The 17,647-nt window shown below is 44.0% G+C and overlaps 1 protein-coding gene across 3 annotated transcripts in view; it reads right to left on the bottom strand.

Moving 5' to 3' along the window:
• Positions 1-2,375: 2,375 nt before the first annotated feature.
• The window catches only part of XPO6 (exportin 6), a 173,759-nt gene continuing 158,487 nt past the window's right edge, over positions 2,376-17,647 (bottom strand). For all 3 annotated transcript variants that reach the window (XM_077141443.1, XM_077141444.1, XM_077141442.1), the window contains 7 exons: positions 12,310-12,465; positions 11,105-11,219; positions 10,759-10,930; positions 9,179-9,340; positions 7,140-7,238; positions 6,745-6,975; positions 2,376-3,118 (listed from right to left, as the gene is read on the bottom strand). In XM_077141443.1, coding sequence (XP_076997558.1) covers positions 3,017-3,118; positions 6,745-6,975; positions 7,140-7,238; positions 9,179-9,340; positions 10,759-10,930; positions 11,105-11,219; positions 12,310-12,465 — 1,037 coding nt within the window. In that variant the 3' untranslated portion in view covers positions 2,376-3,016. The remainder of the gene's footprint in view (positions 3,119-6,744; positions 6,976-7,139; positions 7,239-9,178; positions 9,341-10,758; positions 10,931-11,104; positions 11,220-12,309; positions 12,466-17,647) is intronic.

Genomic DNA, 17,647 nt, shown 5'->3' with positions numbered 1-17,647 from the left:
TCTGGCATCCTGGGCCTTCATGAGGCCTGCCACTAACCAGACTCCAGAATCCACAAAATCAGGGCTTAATTTGGTCAAATAGGCTCAACAGTGCCTTACGGCTCAGACATTTTGCAACTCCAAAGTCTGTAACTTTTATCCTTCTTCAGAATAGAAATTAGGCCTCAGTAATATCTATCCACCAGTCTCAAAAACATTTGATCCAACAACTCCTTATGTAGAAATTTCACTTACCAAAAAAAAAAAATCAGATGAGCACAAAGACTTACATACAAGGGTGTTCACAGCAGCATCATTTATAATAAAGAAAAAACTTCAACCAATTATGATATATCCACCTGATGGAATATCATCTGCCATAAAAAGCATGTTTTCGTGGAATGTTTAATAGCATGAGAAAATAATCACGTTAAGTGAATAAAAGAATTCAAAAATCAACAGCTCAATTTTACCAAAAAAAAATGTGGATAAAGCAAAATCATGTATTTACATACATACGAGAGAATATGCAAAGGCCAATAAAATATTAAGTGTTTTTCCCTTTGAGTGGTGGGATTAGGTGACTGTTTTTTAAAGTATTCTGCATTTTTCACATATTCTTCTACAGCCAGAACAATACCTGCTGTTAAAAGCCAGAGGTCGGTCCTCCAGCTCAGTGAGGCCAATGGTAAGCAGTGGAGGAAAATGCTGGAAATGGTGAAGATAAAGGTTTCATCAGAGCCCTTCCTCTTGGAAGCCTGTGGCTTTGGCAGGTAGCAATTACACAAACCAGAAGAAAATTCAGCCTGGGCAAAAGAATGGAGCCAGGAGAGCCTGCATCACTCTCGAAGGGGAAGGCAGCAGTGGAAAGCAGCCCAATGTCTAAGAAGCCTTCCCTGCCAGGACCTGCCCCAACTGAGACTGGCCTAAAGGTTCACCAGTATTCATCTCTGTCCCTTCCACATCCCCTTCCTCAGAATGCAAAGACAATGTCTAAATTTTTCTAGGGCTTGAGAACGCAATTAAATACCATCCACACTTCCTAAGGCCTGCTCTACCAGGCCTGATGGGGGCGCTGTGGACAGGGGGCATCTAGTCCATGGTGCTCACCTTCCTCCCAAAAGAGCAGAGCCTTCCACAGATCACTCGGCCTCTGAGGTACACCTCCAAGCACTGCGAACTCACAGCAGCCACACAGCTGGGGCAGGCACATCAGTAATCCCACGGCTTTGCCGCGACTCTCCCTAGTCTTGCATGTACTCTTCTGTCCAAGGGCGGGCTCACACCTGACGAATGCATCGCCTCAGTCGCCACCTCCAGATACACAAAAATCCCCGTCACACTCTCAGGCAGACAGCACTCCTGGCCTTTCCAAGCAGGCAGGTGAGAAGGTATTTATAGCTCAGGAATAATTGGATGTTAATTTCTTTCTGCAGAAGAGCAAGTGGCATTTTAATTCCCTCCTTTCTGAATTCTCAAATGGGGCTAGGTGTAGCTGGGAAGCTGTGATTGCCAAGGAGCAAAGGGCTACAACAAATACACACACGCGCACACACACGTGCACACACACACACACACGTGCATGCTGCTCACACCCTGGCCAGGTCCCCATTCCTCCACCACCACTACCGCAAAAGGCCTGGGAAGTACAAGCCCTCAGCCCCCAATTCCCTTTCTCCTCGGTTCTACCGAATAGACAATGCCCACCTCGCCCCTGTACAAAAAGCTTCCATCTCCATTTTTAAAGTGAGCAAACCTCTTCCTGCCTGGTGTCATAGTTCACAGTATACTCTACCCTGGTACTGCCTAGTACTGCCTGATCACAGGGTCACTCTGAATCCAAAGCAGGAAGCGCTGCTGAGCATTAACCCAGAGAGGAGGTTTCAAGGAAGACAAGCACCATGCCCACATGTAGGCCTGGGCCAGGCCTGGCATCCTATGCCCAGCCCTCACATTCACCTTTGGTCCATCAAGTGATGCCAACCCTGCTCGTGGCTGCCTGTCACCCTCAAGGAGACTTCAGACCACAGAGGGACAGTCCTGGCTTAGCGATTGGGAAGGGGTCCATTCCCCTGGTACCCCACTTCCCACTCTGAGGAGCAGAACAGTGGTTCCACATGGGCTCTGGGCGTCAGGCAAGCCTGGACCCCACACCTACCTCCACCATCAGCGAAGTGTCAGTGAGACCAGGTCACCTCCCCTCCAAGTATGAGAAACAGGGACTCTGGCTCTTCACATGGCTTACAGGGATGGGAAGTTTGGTCCTCTTCTAATATGCTCCCGTGAGGCGCAAATATGGGCCTAATACGCCCCCACCTCACACCGGAATGGACCCCCTCACCTGGATGCTGGCTTTAAGGAGGCTCTGTGTGGAAAAAAGTTCCCTAACCAGCATGTATATAACAACAACAAAAGCATTTTATTTTTTCATTAAGCTTCTTAGTTTCTTAGTATCACAATGGAATGATGAAAAAACCAGAACAACAAAAACATGAGTCTTTGCAAATCTCTGACAAAGACCAGAGACTTCAAGGCAATTGGAGGGGGGTGGAGGGTGGGGGCATGGAGAAGAGGCCGACAGAAGCGCCAAAACAGTTTCAAAACCATGTCTCTCCTTGGCCAGCTGGGCTGGGGAGGGGCGGGGAGGTGGAATGGTGCGAAGGTGCTGCTGTTAGAAGCTGTCCTTGTGTTTCTGCCTCACGACTGATGCACACATGACCTGCACAGACCACCTCCTGGGAATGCCCAGCACCTCCCTGATACCTGTCACATGGTCCTCGTCTGCTCCCAATGCCCTGGGAACTCCAGCCAGTGCCAAGATACACCCTGAAGTCAGTTCTGCTGGGTGGGCAGCAGGTGAGGAGAGTGGAAGAGAGACAGGGGACAGGTGACACCACTCTGGGTGAGAGAATCCAGGGAGTGGCCGAGACTTGCATGGGAGACATCTGTGGTGGAGGGTGGAGGTGGTGCGGTGGCGGCAGCAGAGGTTCCTGTCTCTCAGGCAGTAAGCAGGCCGCAGAGGTGAGCAGGGCCGAGCCTAGAGCTTCACGGTGCCAGGGGGCAGGCTGTCGTTGCAGAGTCGGTAGTAGCGCAGGTCATTGACCAGCCTGTGCACGTTCTGGGTGAACGAGGGCAGGTCCTAGAAGGCAGGGGCACAGCTGCAGCCTAGCCCCATGCAGACCCTCCTGCCCAACCCAACACCTCAAATTATCCCCCACCCCCACTCAACCTGACACCAATAGCTGCTTTCATCCCAGAGTGTGCTCTGGAGAATAAGAACATTTTACAAAACTCAAAACTTCTACTCATTCTTGTACTCTGTATCAGCAAAGGCTCTGTGCAAGGCCCTGCAAGATTAAAGGAGAACAGCTGATGTTTCTCTAGTGCTTACCATGTGCCAAGAACTTTCCAAGCAACTTACAGCTAGTAACCCATTTTATCCTGCAAAACCTCGGGATGCAGGTTCTATTATTACCACCATTTTAAGGATGAAGAAACTGAAGTACAGAGAGATTAAGAAACTTGCCCCAGGTTACACAGACAGGAAGGGAGGAGGTTTCAGATTTGAACTAGCAACGGGGATGCTGAGTCTGGGCTCCTGAACACGGTATGCCTGCTGACACACCTTTTCTTCCACCAGAGCCAGCTTACATCCAGCAACACCTGCAAAAGCTTCCAGCCAGAGCTCCAGGTAGACCCCACCAATCCGAGGGACATGCAAGCAGTAGTTCCCACGCTGCTCCCACATACCAGGGAGTGGCATGGAATCAAGGAAAGTACTCTTCAATCTCGTACTCCACCACTGAAAACGATGAGACAGAGTGTCCATTTCCTCAACTTTAGATTGGGCTTACCGATTCCCTAACGTGTAAGTCAAATGGGAGACAGAGGACAAAAGTACCCTCAGAGAGAGAGAGCGAGATGGATGCTTGCCCCAGCTGGCAGTGTCAAGGTACCCCCTTCTCAAACCCATGAGCCAGAAGAGGGGACCCAGAGGAGAACCCCCAGTGGTAAGACTAGGCTCGGAAAACAGCTGAAGGCACTTCTGGCTCTCTTCCACTTCACCCCCATCCCTTTACCTGCTAACTTTACTCCTCCCTCAGAACTCAGTTCCAAGTCTGCCTCTTCCCCAAAGACTTCTCAGACCCTCCAAATTCCTGGCCCCAGCTGCCTAAGTCAGTGCCGCTGCTCTGAATTCCTAAAGCGCCCCTGGCCAATCCTGTTTGGGGAGTGTTTGTGCATGCGCTGAGGGCAGAACCTACTCCCCACCTCTGTCATTTCCAAGTATTATAACTGACAACTTACTGCTAACCTTTCTGTGCCTACTCATCTGTGAAATGGGCTAACAGTATCTACACTTCCATGACTTAAGTGAGACAGGCAAAGAAAAGTGCTTGGTATAGTGTGGCCCAGAGAGGGTGCTATATTGTCTTCTTCCCCATAAGACTCCTTGAAGAGAGGGGCTGGAGGTCCCAGCACCTGGCACAGGGTCTGCAAGGCAGCAGAGAGAATGAATGCATGAATGGGAGGCAATCTCTAGATTTGTTTCACCCTCAAGAAAGCAAACCAAGGAATACCTTTAAATCAGTGGCTTCCAAATGCCAAATCAGAATTTCCTAGGGTAGAACACAAGAGTCTATTTCTATATTTTTAATAAGCAACCCAGGTGCTTCTGATGTGTAACTAAATTTGGAAACCACTACTTTCAATAAACAAATTAACAAATGATGACATCATTGGAAACTGGTCATTAAACACTGGGATTTCGCTATTGGGAAAAGGAAAGAAAAATACCAAAGTAGCTGAAGTTAAATTCAGGAAGCTTAGGAGAGAACAAGAGAGATTCCAGGAAAAAAAGATTCCAAGATAAAGAAGAATAAGAGCTGAGTCTAAGAAAAAGACACCCTAATACATATCACAAATGGGAATAATAAAGAACAAGTGAAGTTTGGCCTAGCAAGAGCAACACATAAATTTGAACTCTGCAGTGGAACCACAGACAAGTTACAGAGACCCAGCTAAAGGCAGGAGTCCCCCTACATAGGACATGGTATCCAGGGGTAAAAGTCTCCCTGGCAACATGGGATACAACTCCTACGGATGCACCCTGGTACCGTGGGATCGATAATGGCTTCCTGACCAAAAGGAGGGAAAGAATCGTAACAAATAAGGTATCAGTGGCCAAGAGAGTTCAAATAAAGTTGAGAGAGTCTACCGTGGAGGCTACCCTTAAACACAAGCTTCAGCTAAATATTGATATTTATCAATGGTTTACCAAAACCATTCCTGCCAACCCTAAAAAACACCTAGGGTTTTATCTGATATTTTACAAATGTTCCATGAACTATGATTACTTTCCAGAAACCTACAACTTCCAGATGGGTTCCTAGGCTAGTTAAGTCCTGAAACCCAGAGGGGCCATTCTCTCCAAAATATCAACTAGTTCCATGCCCCTATCTCATATAATGAACAGTCCTTTCCCACATGAAAAAGAGTACACATAACCCAAATAACCCTAAAGACTGGGAGAAAGATCAAAGGAGAATGAGAAGTTATATCAGAAAAGATAGGATTTAACAAATGAGGATGACTTAAGAATCATTATATTGATATTTTTTTAGTGTCCAGTGTCTTAGAGAAGCTAGAAGGAAAAACCTAACATTGTGGAATTGTAACCCATACCAAACTCTGAAATTTATTCTGCAACCAATTGTTGTGGTGCGCTTTGAAATTTATTGCTTTTTTGTATGTATGTTATTTTCCACAATTAAAAAAATAATAAGTCAGGTTCATGAAACAACTTTAGTGGTGGGAAAATACTTCATATAAGAGCACAAAACAGGCAGAATACAGATTTGTACATTTTGCACATCTTTGTATGAATAAATTGCATCTTTTTAGGGGGAAAAAATGCAAGAGTCAAGTCAGGAATACCAAGAAGGAAGTGGTAGAAAGAAGAGATTAAACTGCATCAAGGGTCAGAAAGTGAAAGAAGAAAATTACTTATTCCATAGGAAAAGTTCCAAGAAGCTGCCATCAGCCAAGCATAGGCTTCTATAAAGGACATCTGATAGGAGGAGGACAAGGGCAGGTGAACTCCCAGAACAGGGTCCCAGGACAGGAGAAACTGGGCAGAGCCCAAATACACCAGCAATGATGGTTAACTAGCCTTCCCTAGGCAGACAGCAGTGGGTCCAAGATGGCAAGTGCTATGTGGGCTTATCCAGTCCACTTAATTAGCACTGGAGAGACAATGGTCAGTATGGGAGAGACCAGGGCAGGCTGGGAAGCCTGTCCCGTCTCTAATTCTGCAGCCCCAGAAATGCAGCTATCAAGGCCCAGTCTTGCCTGCCTGCAAGGCTGCAAGTTTAGGTGAAGTGATGAGTGTGGTCAGCCATGCTTTCCATGCTACCACTGTGGTGGCTCATAACCCATAAGGAAACAATAATGGCAGGACCCCAGTCAGAGGTGTGCTCCAACAGGTAGCTAAGTACAAAGAAGCCAAGACCACTCAAATAGACTGCTGAGGTCTGAAAATGGGAGCCCCAAAGACTGAGACTAAGGACAAACTTGCTGCAGAAGCCGAGACTGGGAAAAGAGCATGGGCCCTTCAATCTAACCAAACATCCAGACTGGCAGGAGCAATAGCATATGCCATAGGGTGGCCCTTCCATGCCCCCTGAGTCAGTTTGTCTGCTGCCCACTGAACAGGTGCCTGGTTTTGGAGCTCACTCCTACCTTCCTTTTAGGCTAGGTTCTCCTTACCCGATCCATCTTGAAATTCCGCCCCAGCACGTTTTTCTGGTTGGCATCTACGCCATCACAGCTGGTCAGGAACTCTGGGAGAAAGGCTGCAAAGAAGCCATCGAAGTCGACAGAGGCCATGTTGTAAATAGCAATGCCAATCTCCTCCTGCAGAAGGTCATGGGACTTGTGAACTAGGACCTGGAGCAGCACATTTACAAACTGGAACAGCATGGTGGTCCGGAAGATCTTCTGCAGACAGAGACCAGCATGAGAGGAGGCTATGCGGACCTGTCCCAGGTCCCGACCTGCTTCCCGTCATGATCCTCAACTAGGAACCTGTGGAGGGTGGGGCATGGCCCCAGCCCATGCCCACTCCCATGGAGAAACCTTTTTGAGAGAGATGGGGCACTTGCCTTGTGGTACAGCTTCTGCTTGGTGTTGAGAGTCTCTAAGTAGAACAGATTTTGTTTAAATAGGTGGATGTCAGGCTGGAGAAAGGACTGTCCAAAAGCCTGGGAAATAAAAGCACCATTTTAGAAATCATATTTCTGTACCCTTAGACCAAGCCCTTCTAGGCTGCCAATCCAAAGCCATGAGACTTGACAGTCTACAAGTGACTCCCTGTGCCAATGGCTGTGGAAAAGGGACCCATTGTCTCAAATCTTCTGGCCCATCTGGCCAGGTCTTCAGAGGGCTCCTCTCTGGTCTTAGGTGATCCGTCTTCCCCACTGGGCCTCACTTCTTAGCTTAGTCCCATCTTGCCCCTCTTGTGATAAACCTTCAGAAAGTCTTCATGGGACCTAATCACTCCAGCAATCTAAGCAGACACCAAAGTCTAACTGCCTCCTCTCAAACCAACCAATCCCACTCTATAAACCATCCCTCTCCTCGGTACCTCCTAAGCTATGAGAAAGGGACCCCATAAACCCTGCTGCAAGAATGAGATTGTCATGGTAACTAATGGGTTTTATTTATTCATTTTTAAAAATCAGGTTTACTGAAGTATTGTATTCAGTAAATTTCACCCTTTTTAGGTTTACCAGTTGTGTGACCTGTGACAAACACTTTCATTCATGTAACCACTGTTAGAATTAAGCCAAAGAACATTTCCATCTCCCCACAAGCTTCTCTCATGCCTCTGTGGTCAATCCTCTCTCTGCACCCCCAGATAACCACTGTTCTCTGTCCCTAAAGTTTTGCCCTTTCCAGAATATCATACAAACGGAATTAGAATTTTGGGGTCTGGCTTCTTTCGCCTAACATAATGTATCTGGAATTCATCCATGTTGCTGTTTGTAGTATTTCACTGTATTCATGTATCACAGTTTGTTTCTCCATTCACCAGCTGATGGATATTTGGTGATTTTGAAAAAAGCTGCAATCAACATTTGTTTACAGTTTATATGAACATATGATTTATTTATCTTGGGGAGAATACTTAGAAGAGGGATTGCTAGCTCATACCTCATACCTATTAAGTGTATGCTTAACTTTATAAGAAACTGCCAAATTGTGAAACCGTTTTCAAAGTGGCTTTTACCAATTATGGGGGTGGGGATGGGAGTGGGGGAGTCAGGCATATCAGTCTGCCAAAAAAGACCTAAGCACATGTCAGAGTTTAAGAGAGAAGAAGGAAGGGAGCAAATATTAGGTAGAAATCCCTCTGGTTATCCCTTGGAGGAAAACAGGCATGTACTGAAAAGAAAAAGCAAAAAAAAACCACAACAAAATAGCTTTCTACTAGAAAAGTTGTACAACTAAGTGCAGAACATAGGAGAGCACTTAAAAGCAGCCGCATAGCAATTTGCTATCCTAGAGAGGGGAGGCAATCCCAGTCTTCCTCAGTCAGCCCCTCAAGACAGCTAACTTGACAGGGACTAGAAGTAGCACATAATCTGAAAGTGAGACCTAATTTGTAGGACAGCACTTCTCTTAATATGGCATGAGACAGAATTTTCTGGGGGACTTTTGAAACTAAGATTACTAGATCCCTCTCCCAAAGATTTTGATTAGTCAAGTTTTCAGTTAAGAAGAGTCCCAAGTGATTCCAATAGTGGGAGTCTCTCTACACTTGGGAAGCATTTCTAGAAGGGAGAGATAACTGGTATTTGTGGAGTATCTCCCACATGCCAGGTACTTTGTGTTTGCTATTTCATTTAACCTCACCACAAACCCATGAAATAGGAAGTATTTCAGTATTCCAGATGAAGAGACTGAGGTTCTAAGATGCTAATCAACTTCATAGGCACTAGGAGGTAGAGTTGAGTTCCAGACCTGGGACTGAGGGACTTCAAAGTCAGTACTTGTGGCAGTGGCCAGTTTACAGGAAGAGGAACCATAAGCCAGAGAAGTGAGCCAAGGGGAAGACAGGCCAATGAACCCTGTGGGTATCCAGAATGAGACTTGTTGGTTCTCAGATCATGTGGCAGCCTCACTGGCTCTTCCCAGTTACCTGCATTATGGCACTGAATTGGGGCTCATTCTCCATCTGTTCCTCAGCAATCCCCCTCTGGACACTTGCCAGGACGGTGGACTTGAAGAAGTACCTCCAGTTGTGATGGAGCGTCCGAAAAAGGAGCTCAAACAGCTCAGCCTTCACATCAGGGGAGGGGCGCTGTGGATACACACACAGACTCTCAAACGTTCCCTTCCCACGCTCAGGAAGCTACTCAGCCTGGCCCCAGAGGAAGAAAGAAGCCTAAGAGATGCCTAGTAACATCGGAGTGCCAGGCATTCCACCCACACTCTTTGTCATTTCCTGCAGCGAAAAATACCAAGCCCCCCCTTGAGTCAGCAGTTTAAACCAAGAGTGCTTCGGCACGGACAGGGCCCACATCTGAGACAGAATGGTGGGTCAGTGCCAAGGGGCCCTTTTTCTAATGGAAGCACTCAAGTTTATAAAAGCTGGCAGGAAAGGCTTGTAAGTGGAAAAACAATTAGGAATATGGATTTTTCTGTTCAGAAACATGATTTGACCTGCCATCTTCTTTGTTGTTTATTCCTTTTTCCAGGACAAAAATAATTAATTAATTAAAAGGCTGTCCCCAGTAACTTGTTGGTCTTACACAACCTCTGAGGCTAAAGACAAATAAGATGCAAAACTGAATGCCTTAAAAAAAGTTCTGCCTGCTACAGAAAAGTCAAGTCTATGATTAAAGAGCACTTAGGAACCACAAGGATAAATGTGCAAGAAGACCTCTGGTGGAGGTGGTGGGTCACACTAACTGCTCTCTGTGTCTGTCTCTTCTTTTATTGGCAGGGAAGATTCTAGGAGAAGCCATTAAGAGAGGCAGTACTCAGCAATATTTTCTAATTTAAACAAATCTCCAAATCATGACAGGTCACATTATTTCAAATGTTTCTGTAGAAATCAAAAATTATAAGTTCCAGATACATTTAATTTCAGCCATGATTAAAATGAAATTGAGACCAGGTCACAATATTCCATGGCAGGCACCAGAGCCTATTTAACAATGCAAAGCAACCGGACTTAATGTCAGCCTCAGTTTGGACAGATAAAAGGTTAACTCTTCTTTACATGACTATTCCCATAAAATTTAAGCCAAATCCATACTTAATCCGGATCCTGTCATGTTATTTTCTGTGTTTGTTTTCTAAAAACGGCTCCAATAACATTGAAAGATTAATGAATGATTCCAAAAACTTGCCTTGTATCCTCAGGTTTATGAATGTTTCTAATAGTAAAGTATATTTGTCATAATGTGTGCTACAGAAAACCACATACTCACTTTAAGTTAGAAAACTGCCACAGATCTACTTACCAACTAACTTTGTGCCCATTAACGTGCAATTCTATTATGCTCGCACTAAACTAGTATTAGTTAACCAATACAAAGACCGGACAGAGCTAAAAGCAATCTGCCTTGTAAAAAAATATATATATATTTTTCAAGAAAAATTTAAGTAACTATTAATTTTAAAACACAACGCATTTTCCTTGATATTTCATCCCCTCCCCAGTCACCAGACAGGAGGCAGCAGGGGCCTCCTACCTGCCTTGGCCCCTCCTACCTCAGCAATGATGGGATACACCTGCTCCATGCACAGGGCAATGATGCTGGGGAGGAAGGGCTTGAACACCTGGCCGGGCTCCTGGACCACCACCTGTAGGATCTTCAGGAACTTTTCCACCACCCGGCAGCCTGTGCTGCCTTCATGGAGAATGCTCTCAGCCAACTGTTCTCTACAGTCAAAAGGAAACCACAAAGTACCTGAGGAAATAGCTCTTTGGGGACAAGCACAGAAAACCAACACTTGTGGCAAGTAAAGAAAAAGGGTAAAATGTGCCACTCTGTAGCCAGGTTCCCCAACTTCTCACTTGAAACCTGAAAAATCTGGAGAGCAGATCTGCGCTTACCTGGTAAACATATTGAGGAAAGTCTGTATGATTTGTTCCGTGAAAGGCACACCCATCTGTACTCTAAGGCCTCGAAACAGAGTGAGGAAGAAGCTCAGCATCTCATCAGTCACATCTAAAGGGAGGGACAAAGCAAATGATCCAAAGTATGCACATAGGGATAAGCAGAAGCCCTTGCTTGATCAATTTTCTTTTGCAATTTGCACTATCATCTTCCCCTAAGGCCTCTTACTGGTAGAAATTTCCCCAACACTATCAGAGCCAGTGACGGAAAGTGGAATATGATTAAGGACATGCTGACAAAATAGCTCTGGTACAGTAAACCTCTACCTGATGACTCGCTATAGGCAATGGAGTCATCTGGGAGCCTCCCTCATTGCCCAGCATCCAGCAACATTCAGAGTTTTCAATGCAGATGGATCATTTTGTGGTCACACTGATGAAACTATTCAATCGGTTCAACACCTGAGAGCTTTAGCCATTTCCATGACCAATAATCCCTGCCAAGTAGGTCGGGGGTTAAGTGGCCAAAAGTGGATAATGAGGATATATTAAGCTTGCATGGCCCTGGCTCATTAAATGGATTAATTATAGAAAATTCTGGTTACATTTAGTGCAGTTCTACTTCTGGATCTAAGCAATCATCTTATAAGGTATGTTCTGATTCTAACCACACATATTCTGCTCACAGGAGGCAATCCATAAATATTTACAGACTGAAAAGACCCACCATGTCTCTAATAAGACTGAGAAAACCCATGCGCATACCCCTGCAGGTGTCAGGCACGCACTTCCCCAGAGCCAGAGAGAACCTCTAACAGTGACAGCGACAGGACGGAGTGAAGGGAACAATCTCAGCAAAACTCACCATGCCTCTGCATAAATAGCACTCATCTGAAAAAGTTCTCTTTCCTCTTTCGTCCAATGCCCCTAATCACTCCCATCCCCATAAGTTTCATACTGGTAGAAGGCAAAACTGCAAACTGGGGAAGAGGCCCCAGGTGACTTAGTGCTAAGCAACAGGGGCCACAGCCCCAGATTCCCCAAATGAACATCACTCCCCTTTGTCTTCAGGATCAGCTTTCTCTTCACCTGAGCAAGCCAAGCACTGCATGGTGCCACCTCAGTGTGCGCCACACATCTAAGCAGTCACTCTTGCTCCTGTTAGCATCGTCTACCAGTGAGGCCTCTGAGCCAGCGCCTACCTGACTGATGGATGAAAGCTGGGAAGAGGGCCAAGGAGACCTGAACGGATTCCTGTAGTGACTGGTAGCAGATCTGTCGGGACTTGGTGGATTCCCCAGAGATATTCTCCACGATATCTTCTAAGACACTCAGTGTCTGGTGGATAATCACTTTGGCTGCAAATCAAGGTTAAGTTGCATGTTATCACTTGTCTGAGGACGAAGCAGGTTAAGAGAGAACAAACAAAAAGGAAGAAATTTGCAAAGGTATTAAGAGGACAGTCACACAGAAGTCTTGCTTAAGGAATACACAAAGCCTCTATTAAGTTATAAATCTCTCCGTATCCCTCTTTTTTTATATTCTTTTCTTTACTGCCAGGACTCCAGGTGTCTGTTCGCTGCTAAGTGTTTTGCCTCTGTTTTGTCTCTACCCACCAAAAGCAACTTCACAGAATATAAGATCAAATTGGCCCTCTAGTTAGGTGCCTTGGACATAATCGAGACTGTAAGGCAGGTCAATAGACTGATGAGAAAATAAGCATCACAAGGTAAGAATGAACACACGGGGATCAAACTTTTTCCTTCAACCTAGGTACTCTAGCCGGATAATCCACACATAATCTGCTGTGCACATCAAATCTTTGGCCTATTAGGCCTGTGGCTTGACAATATACATAATTTTTGTTCCTATATTGTATTATATTGTGTGTAACTGACAATATATAATTCTAACAATACACTGATGTATGAGCTCACTTTATGATTCCCAGATAGAATTTAGGGAAAATGGAGATAGTGGCAGGTAAACACAAAGAATTTCAGACAAACTGCAAGAGCCTGGAACCAGAGGACCCTCGATAGGAACTGCAGATGGTCAATTAGATGGCTCTAGGACCTGGGGCAGATTTCTCATCAATATTTTGGGGACAAGTGACAGCCCCACCTTTATAAGGTTGCTATAAGGATTACAGACAAGGTTCACAACAATTCTGGCGAAGAATCTGGCGATATGCCAGCCCAGGAGAGGGAGGTAGTCCCCCCTCCCAAGCATGGGTCTCCTGGAGTCCCTCTTCCCCCTAGAAACAGAGCTTCCCCCATCCTTCCCCAGGCTCAGCCTGAGCCTCACAGACTTTCAGAGACCAAACCAGAGCTGGGCTGAGATGAGAGTGCCACTCTTCTCCCAGCAGCACTCTCCAATGACCAGGAACGCGAGAGCTCACTAGCCTACAGCTTTTATCTAACTCTGTCTTTCTATCAATAAAGCCATCTGTTATAAAAATAAAATATTACAGAGTTACACCCATAATTCTTACTACTGTACACACTCAGCAAGAATCCACTCACTGACACTTCAACAAGCATGCAGACTTTTACCAAGGCCAGGAAACCAGACTTAAGGCAGAATTTGCCAAGAATAGGCAAGGCACAGGGAAAGCAATTTAGGGGCAAAGGCCAAGAGTCAAGAGACCAAAATCTGAGCTCTGATATTTAAGGAAATTCAAACAAGAAGCAAGATTTATTTACAAAACATACAAATGAAAAAGAAAAAGCACCTTGACCACGTAATGATGAGAAAACTGTGGTACTCCCACATGACAGGCTGTTATTCAACCATTAAAAACTATGTTTTCAGGAAACATTTAAGGACAAGAAAGAAAAACGCAATGTGGTATTGTGGTTAAGAGCACAAGACGGAAGCCATGCACACCTAAATCTGACTCCTGACCCCACACTTTCCCTTGTTTCCTGGGCAATTTACACCTTCCAGACCTTGAGGGAAAGGTTCTTTTACAGAGAAGACAGAAGCTGAGAACAAGTAGACTGAGCTTCACCAAGAGTGGGACACACAGCAGGAAGCCAATCAGACAAATCCAAAATGACAGGACATTCTACAAGATAATGGGCCTAGATTCTCAGAAACTGTGGATCTTATGAAAGATATTAAATGAGGCTACTTTTTTATATTAAAGGAAACTAAAGAGACATGACACACTCAAATACAACACATGATTGATTGTATAAACACTGATTGTTTCCTGGGTTTTTAAAAAGTGAAAAAGCACATGTGGTGACGCTGACAACTGGGAAAAACAATGTTAAACATCTTGGCTGTGTTGACAGGGTTTTGGCTGTATAGGAGAATATCTTGTTCTCGTATATAAAGATAAATATAAAGTATTCATGTATATAGCTTACAACTTACTTTAAATGGCTCAGAAACAAAAGCATATGTGTGCGTGCAAGGGGGAAGAGGAGAGAGAAAGAAAGCAGACAAACATGGCAAAATATTAATAATTGGTGAACCTAGGGGAAAGATGTACAGTTGATAATTTTCTCATTTTTTCAACTATTCTGTAGGTTTGGAAAATTTTCAAAGTATAAAGTTGGGATAGGAAAAAGAAAATTTCCTAAGCTTCCATTTCATCACAGGTGAAATGAGGCAAATAAAGCACACTTGCCAGGGTTACAGGGAACACTAAATGAAATATTACATATAAGTTCTTAGCACACTGCCTGGCACACAATAAACACTCAACAAATGTTAACTATGTTTTTAATTATGTTCGCTGTGGAAATCAGCCATGTTCTTTAGCAAGTATTTCTAGCTGGCATCACATTTCCCAACCCCTCTGAAGTTAAGGCCTGGCCATGTAACTTCCTCTGGCCAATGAAACTGGAGGGACAGTGATGCGTATGACTTCTATACAAAAGCTTTAAGAACACATTCACCATGATCCCCTCCCAGTGCCTCAGTGACTGTGTAAGCTGCACACTGAAATGGAGCCTTCATCCACCAGGGTCCTGGCCTACCACAGCAGGCAGGACTTCCCCTGCCTCTGACCCAAGTTGGACAGGTAGTGTGAGCAAGAAACAATTGTTTTCTTGTATTAAGCCATTAAGCTCTGGAGCTGCTACCACACAGTAAAACGTAAGTATTGCTGACTGCTATAAAATTACCATATAAGATGATGTGAAAAAAGACCATCACATTGTTTATAAAGCATGACTCCACAATAACTGTCTGACCCCTTAAACAAGTTAATCTTCCCATACCTGAGGCTCCTCCTGGATAATTACCAGCATCTAACTCCTAAGGCTGAGGGATAAATTAGATGAATTACTGAACATACAACACCTAGAACCAGGATGGGACAATATCGGACTAGAATGCTATTGCTGGCATACCAGATACTAGATGATGGATGTGCACTCGCCAGGGCAGGAACCCCATACATCTGTGCCCTCAGCAAGCCAGCTAACCCTATTCCAATTACATAACTACAAAATATACTTTAAAATAGAAAAAAGGAACATAATACCAACTAGATATTTTAAAAGGTCATTTCCTAAAAAATTAAAACCAGTAGGATTTAGCACATTTCCCCCTCTTTATACTATTCTATTTAATATTTTTGCATAGTGAGCATATAATTTTTCTGATTATAAGTGATGTTCTAAAAAAGAATGCCAAATATTTATAATCATTTCTGCCTTTTCACAAAGTATTTTTGTTGACATTCTACAAATGACACTATCTAATAATATTCCACTATTTTCTAACTGTGAAACAGACTATATTTAAAAAATTTTTTCTGTAGTATTTGTTATTTCAGGTAGATTTTCCAGAAGTTTTGATACTTTCTACTTAACATACAGAGTTTGCTTCATTCATTTTTTCTCCCTCTTTAGTATAAACAATGAGATTCAAAGTGCCATTGTAACGATATCAAACTCAAAGCCTCTAAAATATTTTTATTTGGACAAGGGTTAAACACATTTTCAAAAGACAGAGTTCTTAAATTAATTTATCCCAGTTTGTAGAGGTATACTGCTTTGTCTGCTTATACGAGTATCAGAAATGGTTCAGCATGCAATAATGTGAATGAACTTGTGGGACATTTGGTAAGGGAAAATAAGCCAGAAACAAAGGAGTAAATATTGTATGATTTCATTTAAAAAATACTTACTAGAAAACTGGGGCCTAGATTGTAAGCTCTTATAGCAGTCACATTTAATCCAGAGTGGTACTTGTTTATTTCTGGTTGAGGGGCTGTTTTATAAATGTTTAACCTGGTATTTAGAGATAAGAGTGAAGTCAACAGGGTCGGGGTTAAGGTAACTCAGAATACAGGAGTAAGGAAGACATTGCCTGTATTTTAGAACTTCGTCTGCTCTTTGAGACCAAAGGAAGCAAGTTCTATTATGTCCAGAACCTAAATTGTCTATAGAACATAATCTAGCTCAGCCTGTCTGGACAGATCATTTAAACAATCAGAACACAGGGAGCCCAGAATAAGAATGGGAGCTTTTAATCCTGTATGGCTTAATGTAATGCCTGGATACATCCCAGAGTCTATTAAGCAGATAATCAAAAAGTATTGGCAAAGTCCCTTGCAGAATGGGAGAAAAATTATGGAACTATTAAACTTGATCACCAAACATTAGGGATATGTGCCAAACATTAGGGACACCCAAATCAATAGGCCAAGCCCTTGATCGTGAGGCTTGCTCTTGTAAAGCTTACGTACGTAGCAAAGAAGCATGGCCTACCTATAGGTATGCCTAAGAGTCACCTCCAGAGGACCTCTTTTTGTTGCTCAAATGTGGCCTCTTTCTCTCTAAGCCCAACTCTGCAAGTGAAACCACTGCCCCTCCCCACTACGTGGGACATGACATCCACGGATGAAAGTCTCCCCGGCAGTATGGGAGATGACTCCCAGGGATGAGTCTGGCCCTGGCACTATAGGATCAACAATGCCATCCTGACCAAAATGGGGAAAAGAAGTGTAACAAATGAGGTATCGGTGGCTGAGAGAGTTCAAATGAGTCAAGAGGCCACTCTGGAGGTCACTCTCATGCATGCTTCAGTTAGACATTGCTACCTATCAAAACTTGCCAAACCCCAATCAAAACCATTCCTACCAATCCTAAAGAATACCTAAGGCATTATATAAGAGTCTACAAAGCCACTAGGATAACTTTCCAAAACCCTCAACCTTCAGGTGGATCCCTGAACCAGGTAAGTTCTGAAATGCAGCGGAACCAGCCCTTCCAAAACATCAACTAGTTCCATCCTTATGTTCTATATTATCGACATCCCCTTTCAAAACGAAAATGTTAGAATGGGCATAGCTCAAATACCCTTAAAGAGTGGGAGAAAGATCAAAGGTGACGGTGGACTTACACAGAGAACGCAGGGTTTAACAAATGAGTATTAGTGCCTAAATCATTATCCTGCTATTTCTTTTAGCCTCCAGTACCTCTGAACAGCTAGAAACAAAAACCTAAAATTTTGGAATTATAACCCATACTAAACTCTGAAATCTGTTCTACAACTAACTGTTGCAATGTACTTTGA

The sequence above is a fragment of the Tamandua tetradactyla genome, chromosome 23 (genome assembly GCF_023851605.1).
Source record: "Tamandua tetradactyla isolate mTamTet1 chromosome 23, mTamTet1.pri, whole genome shotgun sequence".
Lineage (NCBI taxonomy): Eukaryota > Metazoa > Chordata > Mammalia > Pilosa > Myrmecophagidae > Tamandua > Tamandua tetradactyla.
This window is presented reverse-complemented; position numbering and strand designations above follow the sequence as displayed.